The sequence below is a fragment of the Pseudonaja textilis genome, chromosome 12, assembly GCF_049901715.1.
Source record: "Pseudonaja textilis isolate UNSWEBS1 chromosome 12, rPseTex1.2, whole genome shotgun sequence".
In the NCBI taxonomy this organism is placed as follows: domain Eukaryota; kingdom Metazoa; phylum Chordata; class Lepidosauria; order Squamata; family Elapidae; genus Pseudonaja; species Pseudonaja textilis.
In genome coordinates, this window is record NC_142001.1 from 12,113,217 (window position 1) to 12,135,401 (window position 22,185).

A 22,185-nucleotide genomic window follows, 5' to 3' on the forward strand; every position below is an offset into this window, starting at 1 on the left:
CCGCGGCCCGCCCCTTCCGCTTCCGCAACTTGGACAGTCCAGTCTAGGAACTGTGGCCGGCGGCAGGTGAGTCCCTCGGTCTCCTAGGCTCCCCTTCCCCGCATCTTTTTTGGGAGGGTCCATAACTTTGGAGGAGCGGGGGGGGCGGTTTTGGGGGCTCAGGGACCCCGCTTCCTCCCCCTCCATGGGGGGGTGGGGCGTCGAGGCTGCTTTTTTCTTAGTTTTGGCGTTGGGATTGGTTTTTCCTGCTTTTCCATCAGGGTTTCTCTCCCGCTTGGTCACCTGGACTTCCACTCCCAGAATCCCCTCCGTTCAGAAGTGGCTGAGGGTGGGAAAGAGTTCCTTCCTGGGGAATTCTGGGAGTGGAAGTCCAAAGTGGCCAAACTGGAGAATATTGGTAGCTCGGGGTTGGTTTGGGGGCTCCTTGGTCCCACCAGTATTGAGAGGGAAAGGTACTAGAATATAAACTGTGAGCAAATCCCATGCCTTACTAGCCCCGATGATGTTACCTAGCTGGGTAATGAAACGTCTGCAAGAAAACATCCCAGCTCAGAGAGCACCAAGGATCCCACAGTCCTTTTCCTCCTCCTCTTCCTCTCCCTGCTAGCACTGATGATGCTATGCTGCCTAGTTGGGTAAGGAAATGTCTGCAAGGTCAGAAAGCACCAAGGACCCCACAGGCTTCCTCCCCCCTTCACTCTACAAACCTTGCTACCTTCTAGCACTGATGATATTACCTAGTTTTGGTCATGAAATGTTTGCTAGAAAGCAACCAAGCTCGGAGAGCACCAAGGACCCCACAGTCCTCCTCCTCTTCCTCCCTCCCTCCTCTCCCTACTAGCACTGATGATGTTACCTAGTGTTGGTCATGAAACGTCTGCAAGAAAGCAACCAAGCTCAGAGAGCACCAAGGATCCCTCAAATCCAGCTACCTTAAAACTGCCCTGAATGGGAAATACTGAGTCAAATGCTGAGGTGCTTGTGGGGGGAGGAGGCAAAGGAGCTCTTTTGGTCTCAGGCACATGGCCCTGACACTGGTCCTCCTAGTTGGCGTATGTCTGTGTCCAGGCAGTCCTGGCTTACTTCTAAATCATGGTTTAACCAAACCTGGTCGATTTCAAGGTTTGATGCAGGAGAGTCCATGTAACTTAAATGTTTTTGCCTCCTTTCCCCAAAGACGTTTCAAGAGTTTTGCCTGCTTTTGGGGTCTAGTTTGCAAAACTGCCTTCCTGTCCCAAACTCTGGTTATTTAGAGATTGAAAACAGCATCTGGGATTGTGCTTCTTAAATTTTGCTGCGGATGGACTATATGATGTGTCTAATAAACCCCCTTACATAGTAATTACTTTGATCGGCAGATACTCCCTGGTTATTATTGTTTTTTTTAACTCTCTTTCTTTGCATTTACGTTTAGTATTTTTGAATGATACAAGTTTTTATAAACCTTTGTGTGGAGCAAGAAGAGGAGGAATGGCGTCTGCAAGTAATGTGTTTTACGTTTCTCTGGTGGTGGGTCTTTATCTCCCTCTCTCTCTCTCTCTCCCTCCCTCCCTCCCCTCTCTCTCTCTCTCTCTCTCTCTCTCCTCTCTCTCTCTCTCTCTTTCTCTCTCAGATGTGCTTGATTTGGGCACAAAAGCTATTCTGCTTTCCCGAAATGATGCCCAGGAGAACTGCAGTTTCCTGGGGTGTATGTGTGTGTGATGGCTGTGCTTTGCCAGCTTTTACGAACGTGGATCGAATCATTCTTGTTACAGTACTAATTTAACGGGAGCGGATCTTTCCTTCCTTTACGTGCTCCAGCAAGTGGCAGGATCTCCAATGTCTGCATTTTCATGCCTCGAATCACTGAGTTCTGCTGTGTTCTTCTTAATCTGTATTTCTGGCTTCCCGGTGGCACCTTATTTGAAAGAGCTAAGAAGGCGCTTAAGATGGGCAGGGAGGGGAAAAGACAGAAAAGCTGCCCTTTTTTTGCAGCTATGCAAACATTAATGTATTCTGGTTTTTAAGTAGAAGCAACATCATCGTCTTTCGTTAAATAATGGAAATAAGCAGTGCGGATGTGATGAGCTAAGGAAAACCATTCTGCTTTCAAATTTAATGGTGTCTGTTGCATCCTTGGCCTCCAAGGCTGAGATTGGGGCTCCAACACATGTCCCAAAGGCGTTTTTCCAAAAGAAGCTGGCCTTTGTTTTTCCTCGAAGACGTTTTGCTTCTCATCCAGGAAGCTTCTTCAGTTCTGACTTTCAACATTTCCTCTGTGAATTTGACCATAGAGCCGGGTTTCTCAACCGTAGCAACTGGAGCCCAGGTAGATTTCAGGTGTCAGAATTGAAGAAGCTTCTTGGATGAGAAGTGAAACATCTTCAAAGGAAAGTCCAGTTGCCTTTTGAAAAAAACATCTTTGGAACAACTGTAACCTCAATGACCGAATCTCCATGAACTCTCAAACTGAAATCTTTCTGATTCCCCATCTAATATTTTAAGCCTGATTTAATTCCATGATGATTTTCCGGTAAGAGATCTCTCCCCCTCCCCCTTCTTTTCTTGAAAATGTTTCGCTTCTCATCCTTCTCAAGGAAAAAACAAAGTCCAGTTGCTTTTTGGAAAAGTCTCTTTGGTATAAAGATGACCTGGATGATCCCCATAGACATTAGCTTCAACTCATGGTGCAATGCCTTGGTTCTCTCCGATAAGGTGCTTCCGGGTGGAATACATTTGTATGCACCGCTGTTGTGTGATTGCTAGCAGCTCAGCAAGTTGCGTAGCAGTGCTCAGAATAAGCGCTTGTTCAATGGTTGGGTAACGCTGCCTTTTTTTTGTTTGTTTTTTTCTTGTTTTCTCAACCTCTAAGAAGTGAAGATGACCAAGAACAAGGATAACATCCCCCATGAGTTAGAGAGCCAGTTTATTTTGCGGCTGCCTTCGGTAAGTGACCCGATGGGTAGGATAGGAATAGAAGAATAGAATAGAATAGAATAGAATAGAATAGAATAGAATAGAATAGAATAGAGATAGAATGGAATGGAATGGAATGGAATGGAATGGAATGGAATGGAATAGAATAGAAAATATGGAATGGAATAGAATAGAATAGAATAAGAAGCAGGGAATAGAATAGAATAGAATAGAATAGAATGCAGTAGGAATAGAATAGAATAGAATAGGATAGAATAGAGAAGGAACAGAATAGAGTAGAATAGAACAGAACAGGAGTAGAGTACAGTGGAGTGGAGTGGAATGGAATGGAATAAGAATAGAATAGAACAGAATACAAGAATGCAATGGAAATAGAATTTAGAATAGAATAGAATTTAGAATTTGAAGAATAGAATAGAACAGAACGTTGGAAGGGACCTTGGAGGTCTTCTAGTCCAACCCAAATGGGCTAACATCAAATGCTAACATCACCTACCAACTTCCCCTTTGACCCTGGTTCTTGCTGCCTCTCTGCTCAGGAATATGCTTCTACGGTGCGGAGGGCTGTTCAGTCTGGGAGCGTCAACTTGAAGGACAGGCTCACAATTGAATTGCATGGTAAGGGGAGAACATCAGGTGCTTTTAATTCCTTCCCAGGTCTAAGCACCTCCGTGGGCTGGATCCAGCCTGTGGGGCCTGGAGGTTTTGACACTCCTAACATAAGCAATTCTCCCGTTTCCCTGTCCCTGCAGCGGATGGCCGTCACGGAATTGTGCGAGTAGATCAGGTCCCCTTAGCTGCCAAGTTGGTGGACTTGCCTTGCATCATGGAAAGCTTGAAAACCATCGACAAGAAGACCTTCTATAAGACGGCTGACATTTGCCAGGTAAGATGCCCCGCACCGATCAGAAAGAGAAGCCAGGATGATTTTGCTCTTCCTTTTCGTAGGCATATCTTCATTTTCAACTCCTCCTCTTAAACCTGTATTATTATTATTATTTTCCCATGCCACAAATAGTTATGGAATATAGTTGATCTTAGTTCTCTGAGGGTGCAGGACTTCTAATAAACTGCCATCCTGGAACTTAAAACCCCATTAGTTCTGGATTGATAGAAGCTTAGAAGCCTTGAAAAGATTAGACCAGTGGTCGCTAACCAGTGGGTCGGGGACCACTGGTGGTCCATGAGAAAATGTTGGTGGTCCGCAGAGAAATGTCCCCCCCAAAGCAATTAATCCATGGTGCATGGGAACACAAGGCTGCGCCGCCCACATGGCCCGTGGGAACACAAGGCTTGTGTCACTTGCATTGTGAACAACACAAGGTAGTGAGGGGAGGGGGGAAAGGGTGGAGGGGGGGAACTTGCCCCACTCACCCCACATGCCTGGCTTGGCCACCAGGCTGCTGCTTTCTGCTTCTTACTACTTCTGCTTTTGGCTGCACGCAAGGAAAGCAGCAAAAGTCTTTCTTTCTCTCCCCCAAACTCCGCCAGAAATGAGTCTTTGGGACCCTGCAAGGCATCCTTGCTCCATGAGGCTGACCAGTATGACAAGGCTCACAAAGACTCATTTCTGGTGGAATTGGGGGGAGAGAAAGAAAGACTTCTGCTGCTTCTGCTGCTTTCCTTGCATGAAGCCAAAAGTCTCTCTCTCTCTCTTCTCTTTCTCTCCCTCTCTCTCTCTCTCTCTCTCTCCCCTTGAGAATGGAGCTGGAGATGATATCTTGTGATCCCAAATAAAGAATGATCTATCGGTAGGAAAACGGGGTGGAGAATTTTCCTGCAGACTTTTTGGGGGATTTTCCCAGGGTCTCTGGTCTGCGGGATTTAAAATTATGAGTTTGGTGGTCCCTGAGATCCAAAAGGTCGGTGACCCCTGGATTAGACAACTTGATGGATTTTTTTTTTTAAAGGCAACCAGCTATGAAGGTTCAGAGTCACTCTGAAGATATTGGAGTCCATCTCCAATACTGAGCAATTTGTGCTCATATTACGAATTTAATAATATAATAATAAACTGAGTTTCATGTTTAATGAATAAAGTATATAATAAGCTTTATTGTCATTGTACATATATTCAGTGAAACAGATTTTTGCTTCTGCTGGTGCTATCCAAAACAAAACTACAATACAACATGAATAATATAGAAAGTGGTCCTTATACAAGTAATTAAGGAGAAACCAGTCATGTTTCCATGTAGACATGGAGTGATTGTAGTATTTAGGAGTCTGACAGCCCATGGATAAAAGCTGTTTTTAAACCTGTTTGTCCAGCTGGCTATACTTCTGTATCTTTCTGACAGTAAAAGTGAAAAAAGACGCTGGGCAGGATGTGAATCATCCCTAAGTATTTTCCTTACTCTGCTGAAGCACCGAGACCTGATGATGATGTCCAGTTGTGTTAGGGGGAAATTTATGACTGATATCTACTTGATTGACCGCTCTGACAAGACTGAACTAAGGAAGCCTCTAGTTTGATCTAACGGTACTTTCCTTGGGCTTTTATTCCTTCTGATTTCTCTCTGAGAAAACAGTCAATTATTCTTTTATTCTGTCGCGGAGTTCAGATGCTTGTGTGCACTGTGGATGGAGAACTCTACCCTCCTTTGGAGGAGCCGTCCGTGAGCACTGATGCTAGAGCCAACAAGAAGAAGGATAAGGACCGGGAGAAGAAGTTCATCTGGAACCATGGCAGTGAGTAGTTATTGAGTCATTCGTCTACACTAGGGAGCCTTGATTTGTGCATTGTCCCCTACCTCCATGCCCTCACCATTTGTTGTGTGGCCCATCAGCGGCCAGCAGAGCTGGCGGCTGACTCAGACAGTTAGGAGGTTGGGGTGGGACATGGGCCAGTCCTGGAGTCTGGGGAAGGCTCTGACGAGGGCTCTGCACCAGAGGCAGAGATGGGGCCAGGTCTGTCCAACAGTTATCAGCTGCCTTTGGATTCGGAGATCAGTGGGGCAGAAGAACAGCTGGAGCCTGTTCCCAGTGTACACATGCGCAGAGCTGCCAGGAGAAGGGAACAATTAAGGAACAAGGGTCAACTCGGGTGTAAAGGCACAGGTGGATGGTGAATGGCCCTTCCCATAGGGAATTAAGAACAAAATGGGAGTGGTGTTTTCAGGAGACAATTAGTTCGTTTAATTAGTGTGAAGATCTGTTCGTGACTCTCCTTGCCAGGTATTTTCTTGTACAGCGTTGTGTTTGGGATCTATTGGCCTGGCAGCTCTCCAAACCTGATAAGGTCTGTGGTTGTAATTCACCCTGGAAAGACTGTTTGCCGGGACTTTGCTGGATGTGAATGATAGGAATTCACATTAGCCTAATAAAAAGGGGGTTTGTCGGGACGAGGAGTCAGCTTCGTGATTTTGTGAAGCCTAGGTCAGAAGCCCATTCATCACGAAGGATGATGAGACCATTTAGGGTTCAGAACGCTAGCATCTCTTCTACGTCCCCAAAGACCTGTTGGCTGCACCCTCCTGTTCCATCTCCCCTTCGCCAATTCATTTGTTGCGTTCTTGCAGTTACGCTCCCGTTGAAGAACGTCCGGAAGAGGAGGTTCCGGAAGACAGCTAAGAAGAAGGTGAGTCACCTAGGTGAACCTTCGAGATCTTTTGCTGACGGAGGCTGGAGTCAAAACGTAAAGCACGATTGGCAATTTTGAGTTGAGGATAGGCAGTTATCTTGGCTTATTCTTACGCCGTTCTAGGTAGTTCATTTGAAGTGGGACGTTTTAAAACCTCTGCTTTGAGAATGAGGGAAATGCTTGAAAGGACGGATGGTCGCCCGCCCTTTGAGATGCTTTTAAGATGAATGGTGGCTGAGCACAGCCTTCCACATCCTCTCGGGACCCGTGTGCAACTCTAAAAGATAGACAATTAAGTCCCCTGAAGCTATGACCTGAGTAGCTGCTTCTTGGTGGGAACACCTGTTTGGTCTCACCTCCAAGCTCTTAGGATTTCATCCCTTCGTCTTGCAGCCAAGATGTCATTCTGCATTGACACCCTGTTTCCCATCTTCTCCAGTTTTCCTCATCCCTCCCCCCCTCCCTCTTCCTCTCCCCCCTCCCCCCCCCCAAAAAAGGAACACAAGGTGTAGGGGTAGATCAACAGCAAGCTATTAAATGTCTGTGGAGATTATCCGTCATCCAGGTCATGGTTGTCCCAAAGGTGCTTTTTTTCAAGAAGCAACTGGACTTTATGTTTGTTTTTGGTTTTTTTGAAGAGGTTTTGCTTCTCCTCCCAGAAGCTTCTTCAGCTCTGACTGGATGGTGGGGAATGGAAGGATTTATACTTCTTGCAGTCAGCTGGTCATTTGCATCCTTTTTAGAGGGCAGTTGAGGTTTGTCTGTGTCCTCGGGGTCAACTGAGTAGTGCAAATGGGTGTGGAGCCTTCTTGGAATTGTTGAAATTGGGGAAACAAAACCAGACCAGCTGTCAGTATTGATCCTTCCTCAAGGATTGATCAATCCTCAAGGAGTATCAATCCTTCCAGTCCGAGCTGAAGAAGCTTCTTGGATGAGAAGCGAAACGTCTTCAAAGAAAAAAAAATCAAGAAAGTCCAATTGTCCCTTGGAAGAAAATTTAAAAAAAAAAGCACCTTTGGAGCATGCTACTCGTTTTTGTGCCCTCTGAACCTGGGAGGACAGAATGCTAGTATGAATCCCTGCATAATTGTGCAGAAGTGAACGTGAAAGTTGAGGTTGGTGGCTACACGGATGTGCCCAGAGCAGAAAGTTAGGAGAGAAATAAACTCTCCGAGGCAGAAACTCAGCTGGGAGTATACAGTCTCTCTCTCTCTCTCTTTTTCTTTTTCTTTTCTCTGGCGCAGTATATCGAGTCTCCGGATGTAGAGAAAGAAGTCAAGCGCCTTCTCAGCACAGATGCCGAAGCCGTCAGCGTCCGTATCCTTTCCTTCCCCTGTTGAGATTTGCTTTGAAATGAATACAGGTGGTCCTCGCATTAAGACCCCAATTGAGTCCCCGGATTTCCATCGCTAAGCAAGGCAGTTGTTCAGTGAGTTTGACCCCCACTTCCCAACCGTTTTTTTGCCACCATTGTTAAGCAGATCACGGAAGTTGTTAAGTGAATCATGCGATCGTTAAGTATGGGGGGGTGTCAAACTCGATTTCGTTGAGGGCCACATCAGGGTTGTATTTAACCTTGGGGAGGTGGGGGGTGGGGTGGGTGGGGGCTGTCAGCATTCCAGCAAACCTTCATTCCAGCCAATAACTCGGAGACAGAAATCCTCTCAAAAGTTCCTTTTTTATTTGGATAGTAACTGGCACAACTGGGGAATCCCGAATTTGAAAGTTCCAGACTTCCTTACAATAAGTAAAAATTACAAAATCCATCCCCTGCACCCATCATCGCATCACATGCCCCAATCGCCATCTGTCCCAAGTTAAGCCTTCCTCTCACTTATGCGCAACACAACTTGACCTTGAATCAGAAAAAGAATGTTGTTATGTCTTAACTAGATATACTATTAAATGGACTTTTCCTTAATTTGACCGTGCCTGAATTCAGGCTGGGAAGTGATTGCCGAAGATGAAACAAAGGAAGCCGAGAATCATGGGTTACTTACAGGCCTGGATATTTCTTCTCCTGGCATGACCGGGCATAAGCAAGGCCATGGATCTTCAGGTACAGTCACATTTTAGGATTCTATCCCAGGGTTGCCAATTCTTGAAAAGCCACTAGGTGGTGACAAAGTGTTAATCTTTCCAGCTCTCTATCGCTAACTTGTGATCCACTGGAGTTTTGCAGCTTCTCAGGATAGTCCTAACCAAATTGTTCTTAATCTCTTTTATATAGTTGAGTTATACATTTTCAATTAACATATATGAGTGTTTTGTGAACAGTATATTGTCCAGGTCAATTGATTACATAATATTTTCCCAGCTCCTAATTTTTACTTCTATTGTCCAGCCAATCCCATATTTGAAAATATTCTGTATCTTCCTTCTCTTTTATCTTCAATGTCACTCTATCCATTTCTGTGCAATCTAATATTTTTTAAATTACATCTTCTCTCGGAGTTTCCTCGTATTTCCAATACTGTGCAAATACAATTCTTGCTGCTGTCAAGACGTGCAATATTAAACCCAAGTTCCGTTTATTATACCTTTCTGGTACTATCCCTAACAAAACATTGGTATTTCCTGCAGCTCTTTATTGCTCCCTTGCTACCCTGGAGTTTTGCAGTTTGCTCAGGATAATCCTAACCAAATGGCTCTGAGTCTAAGGAAAGAGAGCATTGGGGTGTAGAGACTAGACTAGCCACCTCCTCAGCAAGACGCGATGGGGTACACTGAGAATGGGCTGGCTCCTTTTTCCTTCTGTGATGACCCGGGGTATGGCACAAAGGCAACACAGTCGGCTAATCAGTAGGAGTTTCCTTATTAGCACCAACTTTGCCCCCAGTGTCCTGGTTACCTTCAAGTCCAAAACACAGTCAACAAAAACTAACTATAAGTCCAATCAAGGCAAGATGAGGTAATTAGTTTGGCAGGGCAGGAGCAAGAATTCCAGATGTGAAGGCACAGCAATAACTCAACACGGTTGGGAAGACGCCAAGAAAGCAGATAAGCAAAATCAACACAACAAGCTCATGTTTGCTCCCAACAGCGTGCTGCACTCAGCATACATTTCTTTTAAACTTTCATTCCCAGGTGTGGCTAATGAAGGGAATCAGGGCCTTTTCCTCCCCCGTAAGCCACGCAACCCACGTTGCTCTCTTCTCCGTTTCTCCCTGTGTGTCCTAGGATGAAGAGGGGGTGGACCTGGGTCTTCCTCTGAACTCCCTCTCCCTTGTTCTACCTGTCCCCTGCTCTGCCCATCCGGACATTGCCCTTCCCCAGCCTCCTCCACAACCAACGGAGCCACACTCCCATTCCCTGTCAGCTGTTTGTCTTCCTCCTCGGATTCAGACTCCGACGGAGGCATGACACCTTTTCTGTCCAACCAGCAGAACGTGACGAACTCCGGGAGATGTTCAATGAAATCAGCAGCAGCAGCAGCGACGAAGACGAGAGGGATCACCACGACGATGAAGATCTGAACGTGATGGATACGGAGGAAGACTTGGAGAGGAGGCTGCAGGGCAAGCTGAACGAATCCAGCTCCCAGCAGCAAGAGAACGAAGGAACCAGCCAAATCGGTGGGGAAGGAAGCTGTGCTACGGGGGCTGAGGTGATTTGGGGCGGTCCTTGGGGGCAGCCCTGGGTTTATTATTTCTCTCTTTGTAGCCATTGGAATCCAAAAGCAAATCGACAACTTGAAGGGCAAGCTGCAGGAGACTCAGGAGCGCAGGAAACGCCAAGAAGACCTCATCATGAAAGTGGAGAACCTGGCACTCAAGGTGACACTGGAATTAATTGATTTTTTTTTATCCCACCTTTATTCTTGTCTAGAAACTCCAGGTAGCGAAGGTCCCTAATACTTCGTCCTCTTCCTGTTTTTCCCAGAACAGCAACCCTTTTGAGCAGTGGGTTGTGCTAGGAGAGGGAGGGCTGACCCAAGACCACCCAGCCATCTTTCATGCCTAAGGCAGACTAGAACTCCCCGGCTCCTGGTGATTGGCACAAAGTTACCCAGCTGGCTTTCGTGCTTAAGACAGGCCTAGAGCTCACTGTCTCCTGGTTTCTAGGCCATCACCTTAACCCCTAGACCCATGATGGCGAACCTCTGGCAGAGCCCTTTGTGCGTGCTGCAGGCAAACTTATCTCACTGCTCATGTGTGGGCCTCACAGCTGATTTTCGGCGGGTTTGAGGCCTTTTTCAGCCTCCCAAAGGCTTGAGGAAGGCTTCCGCAGGCCTTGCAGGCCGAAAAGTAGCCCCGTTTTGTCACTTCCTGTTTTTCCAAAAATACCGGAAGTGACGAAACGGGGCTAATTTTCGGCCAGCAAAGCTTGCAGAAGCCTGCAGAAGCCTTCCTCAAGCCTCGGGGAGGCTGAAAAAGGCCTCAAACTGGCTGAAAATCAGCTGTGAGGCGCAGGTAAGGGGGCAGCAGGGAGGAGGATTGCACGCACATGCATAGGCAGGCATGGGGGGTGCACATTGCCTACTGGGTGCTGGCACTAGTGTGCAAGCGCGTGCACAATTTTTGGCACAGGAGCCCTAAAAGGTTAGCCATCACTCCCTCTCTCTTAAATGGTTTATAGAGTTAGCCTCTTACCCCCCCAAAAAGCTGGGTCCTCACCCAAAAAGCTGGGTCCTCATTTGACCCACCTCAGAAGGATGGAAGGCTGAGTTAACCTTGAGCCTGGTGGGATTTGAACGGCCAAATTGCAGGCAGCAGAAGTAGCCTGCAGTACTGCACTGTAACCACTGCGCCACCAAGACTCATAGATAACCTATCGGTCTCATTTCTAGACGCGCCTCCAAGCTGTGTTGGATGAGTTCAAACAACAGGAAGAGCGAGAGAAGCAGCAGGTAAGATTTTGGCCATTTTGATCAATTCTGAGTAGAAAAAAGGCTTTTAGAATCCACACGGTGCAGCAGTTTTACCTGGGATACACGTTCGAAGTACAGAGGTGTCGCATTCCCCGGTAGGCTAGCCTGGGAAAATATTTGCAGGGCACTAAGCGGTTACCGAGCCTTTGACTTATAAGTTACTAGCTCTGAACTGCTTGAAACTTCCATCCATTTTGCACGTATGAGTGGCGAATCATCAGAGCAACTTCATAGTTACAAGCGAGTGTTGCTTGGCTGAGCTGGCTGGGATTTAGGGGGTCATTTGCTTGCTATATATATAAAACCCTTTTAGAATACATCCTTTTTTTAAAAAAATTAAGATATTGCGGAGACCCTGTTTTGTGAATTAGGCAATTTACAAAGGCAATTGCTCCTGAGTTGTTGTTTTTAGCAGTTCAGACTAGCTGTGACGATGGCTGAGAAGTCCACGAGGAGATTTCCTGTGGAGATTCTCAATCATCCGGGTCATGGTTGTCTCAAAGGTGCTTTTCCGAGAGGCAACTGGACTTTCTTATTCTCTGAAGACATTTCGCAAGAAGCTTCTTCAGCTCTGATGGGACGGGGAATGGAAGGATTTATATTCCTTGCAGACAGCTGGTCATTTGCATCCTTTTAGCGAGTCATTGAGGCCACTTGGAGGTTTGTCTGTGTCCTCAGGGTCACCTGTGTGGTGCAAATGGAGCCTTCTTGGAACTGCTGAAAGGGCTGGTTTGCAGGCTGTAGACAGATAATGTCCTATCCCTCCCACTTTGTTGAAGGAAGGCTGTTCAATTTGGACACCGATGCCTTGACATTTCCCTTCTTCATTGCTACGTTCCCCAAATCTCTGCACAGAAAAAAACCTTCCATTCTGTGTCCTCCCACCCAGGCCCATTTGGGATGAAACTATGAATCTAGTGAGAAGACTCTTTATAAAACGAGAGGAAAAGATTCTCCTACAGGTTGGGAATAATAGGAAAGTTACTTCCTAGGGGAAGTTACTTCCCCTAGAAAGTTACTTCCTCGGAAAGATACTTCCTAGGGGAAGCTGATCCCCGATCTCTCTCTCTGTAGGCAGACAGTCTTTCCTATTATTCCCAACCTGCAGGAGAATCCTTTCCTCTTGTTTGATAAAGATCCTTGGGTCTTCATTTGAAGAAGGATGGGACTGATCATTTAACAATCTTTTGTCCTCCCCTTTTTCCTTCTTGCCCTGCAGCTGGCGTCTCTTCAAGAGCAGCTAGAAGCGCTGATAGAAAAATGAACCGATAAACTCCCGAGAAACTCAGAGGTTGACAAAGAAGTTCCTTTTTTTGGGTGCCGTGGCCTGCAGATTCTTCAGGGGAGACTCCACATAACTTCTGAGCCGATGAGCAAATTCCTTGCAGAAATCTAGAGAAACATCTAGCCAGGCTCCAGGAGTTGTGGCTTACAAATACCACACGTAGAACATTGCAGAAAACGTGAATGTTTCGGAAAGAATAGAATTTCCTGGAAGATGGCCACAAAAACTGTGTTCGTTGCTGAGAGCACAATTCACTTCGGGACAATCTTTGGTTCTTTTCCAGCTTTGCATCTTGTTTGTTTTCTGATGAGCCAGTGTTGCAATGTTTTAAGTAGCATGAAATCCATTCTTTCTGGCATGAGGGATGATAACACTCTGCATATTTGTAAATACTGATGGTGTGAGACAAATCCCCCTAACATTCCCCTTTACACATTCTTCTTTTTGTCTTCAGGAGGGTTGTGAAATAAAAACAAAGTTTTCCGCATATGCTGTATGTTATTTTGAGTATATTTCACAGGTTATCTGAGGCTCTTCAAGTACATTGGATATAATGGCCCAAAAACCTTAGCAATCATTCTCACAACTGCTCCAATTTCAAAAATTGATAGTGGCAAAAAAAATTTCCTTAGCAAAATTTTTACAATCGGGGGAGGGGGGGGAGAGAAAACAAGGTATTTTTATTCCTGAGAATTCTGTTTCCGATAAGAGTCCTTGTGTTAGGGCACCTGTTTGGTGATTGCCAATCTCTCGAAAAGGATTTGTTCACATGAGAATTAGAATGTACAAAGTTTACGCTTAAATATAGCTACAAAATATGGAAAAATCAGAATAGCCTAAAAGTACAATGAAAGGGGAGGAAGAATTAGAATTAGTTTGTCTAAGATGTTCCATCATAGGAAATTTTTTGCCCTGTCTAATACAAATGTATGGCTCAACATACAGGTTAGGGTTAACGGAGCCACAATCTCCCTGTCAGCTTTTCATCTTTCTCCTTGGATTCAGGCTCCGACAGGGGCATGACACACCTTTTGTTTTTAGCTCGATCTAATTTTAAAATTTTAAGAGGGCAAATCCTGCATTAACCTGGCTGAAAGGAGATTAGCGAACGTTAAAACTTCTGAGCCCTTGAAGAGATGTTCTCAGCCTCTGAAAGTGAGTCCTTCACGCTTGTGAGGAGCTTCTAGATAGTTGTCTAGAATCAGTTGCAACCATTTGGACATCAGTTGCGGCACGCAGGTAATAAATATTTGAAAATTAGGTAGGTTGGAGGGTCCTGTTGTGTAAAGAGAAGAATTGCCTTCGCCCAGATTTGAAGGAAAGGAGAACGCAAAAAATTTACCACATAGTTATGGAAGAAACCTACCTCCTAAACGTGGAAGGAGTCAAGAAGAAGATTTTGCATGGAGGTTATGGGAAACTGCCTCATTTTCAGGATGGGAGCAAGGTAAATGTCTTCCTGCACTAACTAGCAATGTTGAGTTTAAGCCATAATAGCAACAGAGTTGGGTTTTGTTTTGTTTTTTTGAGAGCAGCCCATTTGTTTGGAATGCACCGTTTGCAGTGGAATTCCTCTCTGGAAATATTCTTTATTTTTTCTCAATCTAGATTGTTGTTTTTTAAAAAAACCTTTAGGGTTTCTACCTTTCCTGTTTTTCTTCTATGTCTTTTTCCTCATTTCTCTTAACATTTCTTTCTGTTTAGCTTTGAAGTTTACACAAATTATTTTAAGGAAAACAATGCTTGCATAGACTAGAGATAGCAATAGCACTTAGACTTGTGTACCAATTCACAGTGCTTTACAGCCCTCTCTAAGTGGTTTACAGAGTCAGCCTATGGCCTCCAACTATCTGAGTCCTCAGATACCTAGATAAATGATAGACGGACAGACACACACAGCCAGGCAGACGAACAGACATCAATTCCAGGTTCTCTTATCCGTAGACCCAGCGGTAGACCCAGAACTCAATGCTGTGACTCCTAAACTTGGAGACTGACTCCAACAAGGCAGAATCATTAAACTAAAAAAATGACACACACATATATACTATTCAGCAGGTTCCGACCAGTTCTGGAGAACCGGTAGCGGAAATTTTGAATAGTTTGGAGAACTGGCAAATCCCACCTCTGACTGGCCCCGCTCCCATCTAGTCTCAGCCTCCCATTGAGTCCCAGCTGATTGGCTGGGTCTCCTTTGGTTGCCCTGCACAGGAGAACGGAGCTGGAAAGCAGGTTAGTGGGGTGGGGGAGAAAATTGAGATTTTACAGTATCCTTCCCCTGCCACGAACACCAAGCCATACCCACAGAACCGGTAATTAAAATTTTTGAATCCCATCACCGCTCAGGATGGATTAAGACTGTTACATGTTGTGTGTTTACGGGCCGAGGCCATCCACTCATTGCTGCAGAATGGAGAATAAGTTACGATCAAGATTCCATCTAGCAAGAAAAATCTGCTAAACATTGGAAACAAAGATCTATATTTAAAGCCAGGCAGATTCCCCCCTTCACCAGGAGTCACTGGAATCTTCCTCCGATGCAGATTACCTTCCACTTCCAGACCCTGAAAGACGATTTTGAGCGGACAGTGATCGATGACAGCCGGAATAGCGGGGTTCCCATGGAGATCATCGTGGGGAAGATGTTCAAAATCGAGGTGTGGGAGACGTTGCTGACCTCCATGAGAATCAACGAGGTGGCCGAATTCTGGTGCGACGCTATAGTGAGTGTTACTAAGATGAAGCTTAGGTTTGAATGGACAGGGCTACCTGGAGATACGGTGACCAGGAGTATCTTCAGGTAAAAAGGGGGAGGGATACAATGGCTCAATGGCTAAAGACACTGAGCTGGTCAGCTGACCGTCAGCCCAGTTCAAGTTTTGGGGGGGTTTGAGGATGTAACAACAGAGTCAAGTAGTAAGTTCCAGGCGTTGACCAGTCTGTTGTTGAAGTCGTATTTTCTGCTATCGAGTTTGGAGCGGTGTACTTTTGAGTTTGTATCTATTGTTTGCCCGTGTGTTATTGCGGTTGAAGCCGAAGTAGTCATTGAGGACATTGTAGCAGACAATTTTGTGTACTAAGCTTAAGTCAGACCGTGGGCGGTATAGTTCTAAGTTGTCTAGATCCAAAATTTCCAACCTGCACAAGGTTTTCTTTTGAGAGCTGAGGAGTGGAGTGCTCTTCTTGTGAAATACCTCTGGACTCGTTCAATTGTATTATTGTCCACTATACAGTGTGGATTCCAGGCAGATGAGCTGTATTCGAGAATTGATCTAGCACGAATCTTATCCGGGGATAAAGCCCTAGAGCAGGCATATGTATACAATTCAATTTATGTGTTCTGCATGACTCTTTCTTATCTGCAATAAACGTCTTCTGTAGCTGTGTCATATCCATAAAACTCCTGTGATGAGCTCCTGTGGAGAGTCAAGATTTATTGTTGTGCCCCGTGTATTGTCCATCTTTGTCCGTCGGTTCTTATATATTTCATTTTAATTGCGATTGCTTTTTATGTGGTGACCCACCAAAGGCCTGAATGCAACTGGTGCGGGATGTAATACATATATAATATAAATAATAAATAACATCTGACGCTTGAGGGATTAGACTGCGATCTTCAGAATAAGAATGAATACAGGCAAAGAATTCCTTTGTCATCTAAGGATTGTTGGAGGTGGTAGGGTTGAAGGAAAGGGTTAGTGAATCCATGGTCCTCCCGCTTTCTTTCAAACCTTAAACTCCCCACAAATTTAGAAGAGAGCTTTCTTTTTCTGCTGCTGTCTGAGGTCACCTCCCTTCCGATGTTCCTCCTTTATTGTATCTTCTGCTTCTTTACTATCTGTGAGGAATTTGATCTAATCTGTCACCCCGTCTGTGTTTTCAGCATACAGGAATGTATGCTTTGGTCTCCAAGGGCCTGAGGGAAATTGCGGAGGGCAAAGATCCTCTCCACAGACTGCATCACCACTGCGGAATGGGCAACATGTTTGACTATCACAGCACCGGCTACGAAGATCTGGACGAACTACAGAGGACACCTCAGCCCCTCATCTTCATCATGGAGCTATTCAAAGTGAGTTCACTTCCGAAAGGTATTTTGAGCTCTTCCGCATTAGTGTTTCTCCACCTGGGCAACCTTAAGGTGTGTGGACCTTCATATGTAATAATCTGTGAAAGTGGGCATGGCTAGTCTAGTGAAGAGAAGGACCAAGGGAGACATGATAGCCCTGTTCCAATATTTGAGGAGGTATCATAGAGAGGAGGGGGGTCAAGCGATTCCCCAAAGCACCTGAAGGCTAGGCAAAGGATAATGGATGGAAACTGATCAAGGAGAGGTTCAATCTAAAAACAAGGAGACATTTTCTGACAGTGAGAACATTCAGCCAATGGAACATAAGTTGCCTTCAGAAGTTGTGGGAGCTTCATCACTGGAAGCTTTCAAGAAGAGACTGGACTGCCATCTTTCAGAAATGGTGTAGGTTCTCCTACTTGGGTTGGGGGGTGGATCAATGACCTACAAGGTCCCTTCCAATTGTGTTAATTAATCTGTTAATTTTCCCTATGCTGGATTCCATAACATCTCTTCTTACATCCTTACCTTGATTTTAAGTAGCTTCCCTGGTGATTTACATTTCAAAATGGATTGGTTTGCTGTTCTATCAGCTTAGCTTGCTCTGACAGGCAGTTGAAGAACACAGTGGGTTGTAAATTGGATAAGCAGAATTTACATCTCCCCCGTTGCTTTCCTGGTTCCTCAAGGTGGAGGACCCTTATTCCTACAAAAGAGACACATGGGCCATGAGCAACGATGAGAAGTTGGCTGCTGTGCCAAAATTACACACGGAGGGCAACCGGCTGGTCTTGTCCAGGAAATTCAAGGAAGCAGCAGAGAAGTATCAGGAAGCTGTCATCTGTTTGCGCAATCTCCAGGTTAAGGTGAGAAATGGATGGAAGAAGAGGTACTTCTGCGTTGGATGTTAAGACCTTGGGCACAGAGCCTTTGGTCGTCGTTCTTCTGACTTACATTCTCAAGGGAAAGTTTCTTTTAGGAGGTGCTTAGTAGCACCACACCTTGTCTGCCACACCTATTCATCTCCATCTCCCCTTTTATCCCCAGAGCTAGGATGGGGCTTTGCTAGCAGCAGTGGCTCTTCCATCCCAAGGACCGGCCCATAGATTTCCACTGCTCTCCTCTCCTCTGCCTTCTGCTCATCCACGTGTCAGACACTGGAACCAGCTGTTCCTCTGCTTCCTCATCAGCTACCTCCAGACCTAAGGGTGTTGACTCTCCATCTGACGGCTGATGGATGGCCCAGGCTCTGTCACTGTCTCTGCCCCATTCTCCCTTCCCCCTTCGAGGTCTCAGGTTGCCTTGATGCCGACCCGGATTCCCACGCCTCCTCCTCTTCTGATTCAGCTGCTGAAGGGGCCGCCGTCTGACAGGCCACATACTTTCTCCACCAGCATCTGTAAGAACATAGTTCTGGATAAATGGTCACCGTTTCTCTAGATGGTTCAATGTGATTCTCAAGTTCCTACAGCCCTTTTAAGTTTTTTTTAAAATTTCTGCTAACTCCATCAACTTTTGCAGCCATTCGTCCATTGTGAGAATCAAAGTGTCTTTCCATTTTTGGCTTAGGTGGGTTTTTGTTAGGAATATAAATCACCTAACAGCTATTTGGGTTGGACAATATATTGGTCCAACCAGGTAGAATCCCACCCCTGATAATGACCATTTTATTCTCTTCTGGAACTCTTCATAGGAGAAGCCATGGGAGGAAGAGTGGCTGAAGCTAGAGAACCTCGTCACTCCCCTTGTCTTGAATTACTGCCAGTGCCTGCTAGAGTTGGGGGAATACTACGAAGTGTTGGAACACACCACAGAAATCCTCCAGAAGCATAATGGTATGACAGTCACTTTGATCTGCTTCCCTTGGTTTTGGCTTAATGAACTTAACCCTTGTTGGTGTTCTGACCCAAACTTTGTTCCAAGGAAGCAAGCATGAAGCAGTGGTAACAGCAAAACCTTTTAACGATTCTTTACAAATTCCTTTCCTTCGCGGTTAAAAGGCTATTAAAACTACTTGTCTCTGATAAGAACGAGCCTTGCCAAGGTGGTGCGAGGCTGCCAAGAACACTGTATAAAGTTGCTAAGAAATATTTCAAACACAAGGAGTCTCCAAACACCAACCAGGATATTCTGAATGCCCACAAGGCTTGAGTACAAAAACTTCTTTGCTTCCTGCAAAGAACTCCCATTGTTTGCGTGACAGAATAATTTCTGTATGATTTGGTCTTCTCTCAGTAACAATGGTCCTTGAACATAAAGGGCTACATTTGAGAAGTGGTTGTGAATGATCACGTTTTACAAGGATTTGTTTTGGAAAATTTAACCCCATCTTTGTTTTTTCCTAGAAAATGTCAAGGCATACTTCAAGCGGGCCAAAGCTCACGCTGCCGTATGGAATGAGAAGGAAGCCCGAGCTGATTTCTTGAAGGCTGCCCAGCTGGATCCTTCGCTTGCGGCCGCAGTGAGAAAAGAGTTAAAGACCCTGGGAGAGAGGATGAGATCGAAACATGTGGAGGATCGCAAGAGATACCGGGATCTGTTCCAGCAGCCTCTCTCAGGAGGGGCAAGCAAGGTATCTGAAGAAACTTCCGTGGAACAAGAAGATCAGGCTGGCAATGGTTTTGCAGCAGAAAAGAAGCAAAGCAACCCAGAAGTTATGAAGCACGAGAGAGAATTTGGGGAAGAAAAGAATGAAACAAATGAAGGAGAAGTAGCTGAAGAAGAGAAAGGGATATTGGTAAAGGCTGAGGAAAGAGAGAGAGAAGACTTTGCCTCTCAGAAGAAAACAGAAGAAACAGGGGCTGAACAACAAAGAGGAAGACAAGATGACCAGAAAGAAAGACAATTATTTCCCGATACTGGAAACTGTACGGTAGAAAGTTCTGAGGACCAAGAACAATTAGGGCCAGGACTACAGGACATGAAAGCAGGGGTTGAAGCTGAGGAGATGGCTTCTAAGGCCTGCGATGAAAATGGAGAGATTGATTTTATAACACTGACAGAAGAGCAAGACCTCCAAGCCACCCATAATAACTCTGATGGGATGGCAGTAAAGTCCATGAATGCCACAGAAGAAGACTCCAGAGAAGGACGCTATGAGACTGAAGAAGAATCCAGAGAAGGACGCTATGAGACTGAAGAAGAATCCAGAGAAGGAAGTTATGGGACTGAAGAAGAATCCAAAGAAGGACGCTATGAGACTGAAGAAGAATCCAGAGAAGGACGCTATGAGACTGAAGAAGAATCCAGAGAAGGACGCTATGAGACTGAAGAAGAATCCAGAGAAGGACGCTATGAGACTGAAGAAGAATCCAACGAAGGACACTATGAGATTGAAGAAGAATCCAGAGAAGGACGCTATGAGACTGAAGAAGAATCCAGAGAAGGACTCTATGAGACTGAAGAAGAATCCAAAGAAGGACGCTATGAGATTGAAGAAGAATCCAGAGAAGGACGCTATGAGACTGAAGAAGAATCCAGAGAAGGACTCTATGAGACTGAAGAAGAATCCAGAGAAGGACGCTATGAGACTGAAGAAGAATCCAGAGAAGGACGCTATGAGACTGAAGAAGAATCCAGAGAAGGACTCTATGAGACTGAAGAAGAATCCAGAGAAGGACGCTATGAGACTGAAGAAGAATCCAGAGAAGGACGCTATGAGACTGAAGAAGAATCCAGAGAAGGACAATATGAGACTGAAGTGAGGATTGGGCTGGATATTTTCACTGGAAAGGGAGAATATGAAGGAAGCCACAAGAACAGAGAAACTGAAGTTCATAAGCTTCCTTGGAAACAGGCCAATGTGGATCTTGGATCAGAACATGTCAAGGAAGGTACAAGGGTCAAGGGTTTTGAAGAAGAGGATCGTTCTCAAACCCAACAAGAAAAGTCCCCAAAAGGAATGGAGGTGTCAAAAGATTTGGATTGGGTGGAAGAAGTAGCTTTGAGGAAGGAAAAGGGGGACATCGGTGACAATTCCATGCCAGAAAAGTTGTTTGGACATGAAGGAAGTCCAAGTTGTTATCAGGCAAGACCTGAAGCAAGAGGGTCAGCTATTGAAGAAAATGAGAAAGAAGTAATCACTTATAGCGCAAACACAGAGACAAGCATTAGGGAAGCAAGAGATAACCACGAAGAAAAAGTTGGACATGATAAGGATGGAATCGACATCCTGGGCAGCTCTATAACACAGGAACAGGTTGAAGGGGACAAGTTAGGACTGAAATACGTTGAGGCAGAGCTCAATCCCAGCACTGAAGCTAAAAAAATCGAAGATAGGACCCCAAGGAACAACTTCTGACATGGAGCAGGTCGATTCGCAAGTTGCGTGGGGAGATCCTGGAAAAAAGAGGAGGAACTGAGCAAACCTGAGGAGAAGAACCTCTTTGGGGATGGTTTCACATGTCAGGAATGGAACACGGGAGTTAGGACGAGGCATCATTTACCCTGCATTGCACAGAAGACAACAGACAAGCATTTATTCAGGAGAGATGGCTGGGTTGGAAACAGTAGGGCAGTGGCATGGTTCTGTCCCAGGTCAGGCTGCCTTGATGCAAGAGAAAACTGGTTTCCAAGAAGGAAAATAATCTGAAAATGACAATATGAGAGAGCCAGTTGACTAGCTTACCTTTAGGAACAGGGCCAATGTGGAGATTCCCATCTCCTTTGCTGAAGGAGCCACCTCGACATCTTGAGAAATGACATCCCAATACTAAGATCTCATGGTCCTAATAAGTCATTTAGCAGTTAATCAATCAGAGTAGAGCCAGAAGGGACCTTTGGATGTCTTTTAGTCCAACCCCTGCTCAAACAGGACACCCTGGAAAAAGACCAATTAAGTATCTGTCCAGTCTTAAAAACCTCCAGTGCTGGAGCACCCGCAACTTCTGGTGGCAAGCTGTTCCACTGGTTAATTGTCCTCACTGTTAGGAAGTTTCTCCTTAATTCCAGGTTGCTTCTCTCCTTGATTAGTTTCCATCCATTGCTTCTTGTCCTGCCTTCTGGTGGTTTGGAAAACAAGTTGACCCCTTCTTCTTCTTTGTGGCAGCCCCTGAAATAATGGAATACTGCTATCATGTCACCCCTAGTCCTTCTTTCTCTTTTTTTGAACTATTACCATCTAGCAGACGGTACAGGATAATAAAAACAAGGACAAATAGGCTGAAAAACAGCTTCTATCCCAGGGCAGTAGCTCTTATTGAATTCTACTGCATAGTGCAATATTAATGCAATATCCGGGTTTTTCAATTCAATGTATAGAATGTGAAGGATGTGTGTTTGTGTTTTATTATCAGTCATAAAGTACTCTGAAGATGGTATTTAATTTCGTTGTACGAGGTGCAATCACAATAAACTAAAAACTTGCCAAACCCAATTCCTGCAGCCATTCTTCATATGTTTTTGTTTTCAGGGCTTTAATCCTCTCAGTTGCTCTTCTTTGTACTTTTTCCAAAGACTCAACA

At 45.2% G+C, this 22,185-nt stretch overlaps 2 protein-coding genes across 13 annotated transcripts; both read left to right on the forward strand.

Moving 5' to 3' along the window:
- The first annotated feature begins 3 nt into the window (after window positions 1-3).
- Window positions 4-13,141, forward strand: TAF7L (TATA-box binding protein associated factor 7 like). 5 transcript variants are annotated; one of them, XM_026702956.2, is made up of 13 exons: window positions 4-66; window positions 1,415-1,483; window positions 2,852-2,925; window positions 3,456-3,534; window positions 3,669-3,802; window positions 5,481-5,607; window positions 6,438-6,496; window positions 7,744-7,816; window positions 8,442-8,558; window positions 9,883-10,074; window positions 10,163-10,275; window positions 11,289-11,348; window positions 12,589-13,141. In XM_026702956.2, the coding sequence occupies exons 2-13, from the start codon at window positions 1,471-1,473 to the stop codon at window positions 12,631-12,633; spliced, it is 1,086 nt and encodes a 361-aa protein (XP_026558741.1). In that variant the 5' UTR covers window positions 4-66; window positions 1,415-1,470; the 3' UTR covers window positions 12,634-13,141. The 5 variants fall into 5 exon arrangements, with proteins under 5 accessions (XP_026558741.1, XP_026558743.1, XP_087797176.1 ...); XM_026702958.2 differs by having other exon boundaries at window positions 9,886-10,074; XM_087941050.1 differs by having other exon boundaries at window positions 10-66; window positions 2,855-2,925.
- On the forward strand, window positions 12,915-22,097 carry LOC113437801 (uncharacterized). 8 transcript variants are annotated; one of them, XM_087941046.1, is made up of 7 exons: window positions 13,783-14,101; window positions 15,198-15,377; window positions 16,538-16,726; window positions 17,413-17,589; window positions 18,417-18,558; window positions 19,069-20,742; window positions 21,590-22,097. In XM_087941046.1, the coding sequence occupies exons 1-7, from the start codon at window positions 14,006-14,008 to the stop codon at window positions 21,634-21,636; spliced, it is 2,505 nt and encodes an 834-aa protein (XP_087797172.1). In that variant the 5' UTR covers window positions 13,783-14,005; the 3' UTR covers window positions 21,637-22,097. The 8 variants fall into 8 exon arrangements, with proteins under 8 accessions (XP_087797167.1, XP_087797172.1, XP_087797165.1 ...); XM_087941041.1 differs by lacking the exon at window positions 13,783-14,101 and adding an exon at window positions 12,915-13,052 and having other exon boundaries at window positions 19,069-22,097; XM_087941039.1 differs by having other exon boundaries at window positions 13,784-14,101; window positions 19,069-22,097.
- Window positions 22,098-22,185: the final 88 nt, after the last annotated feature.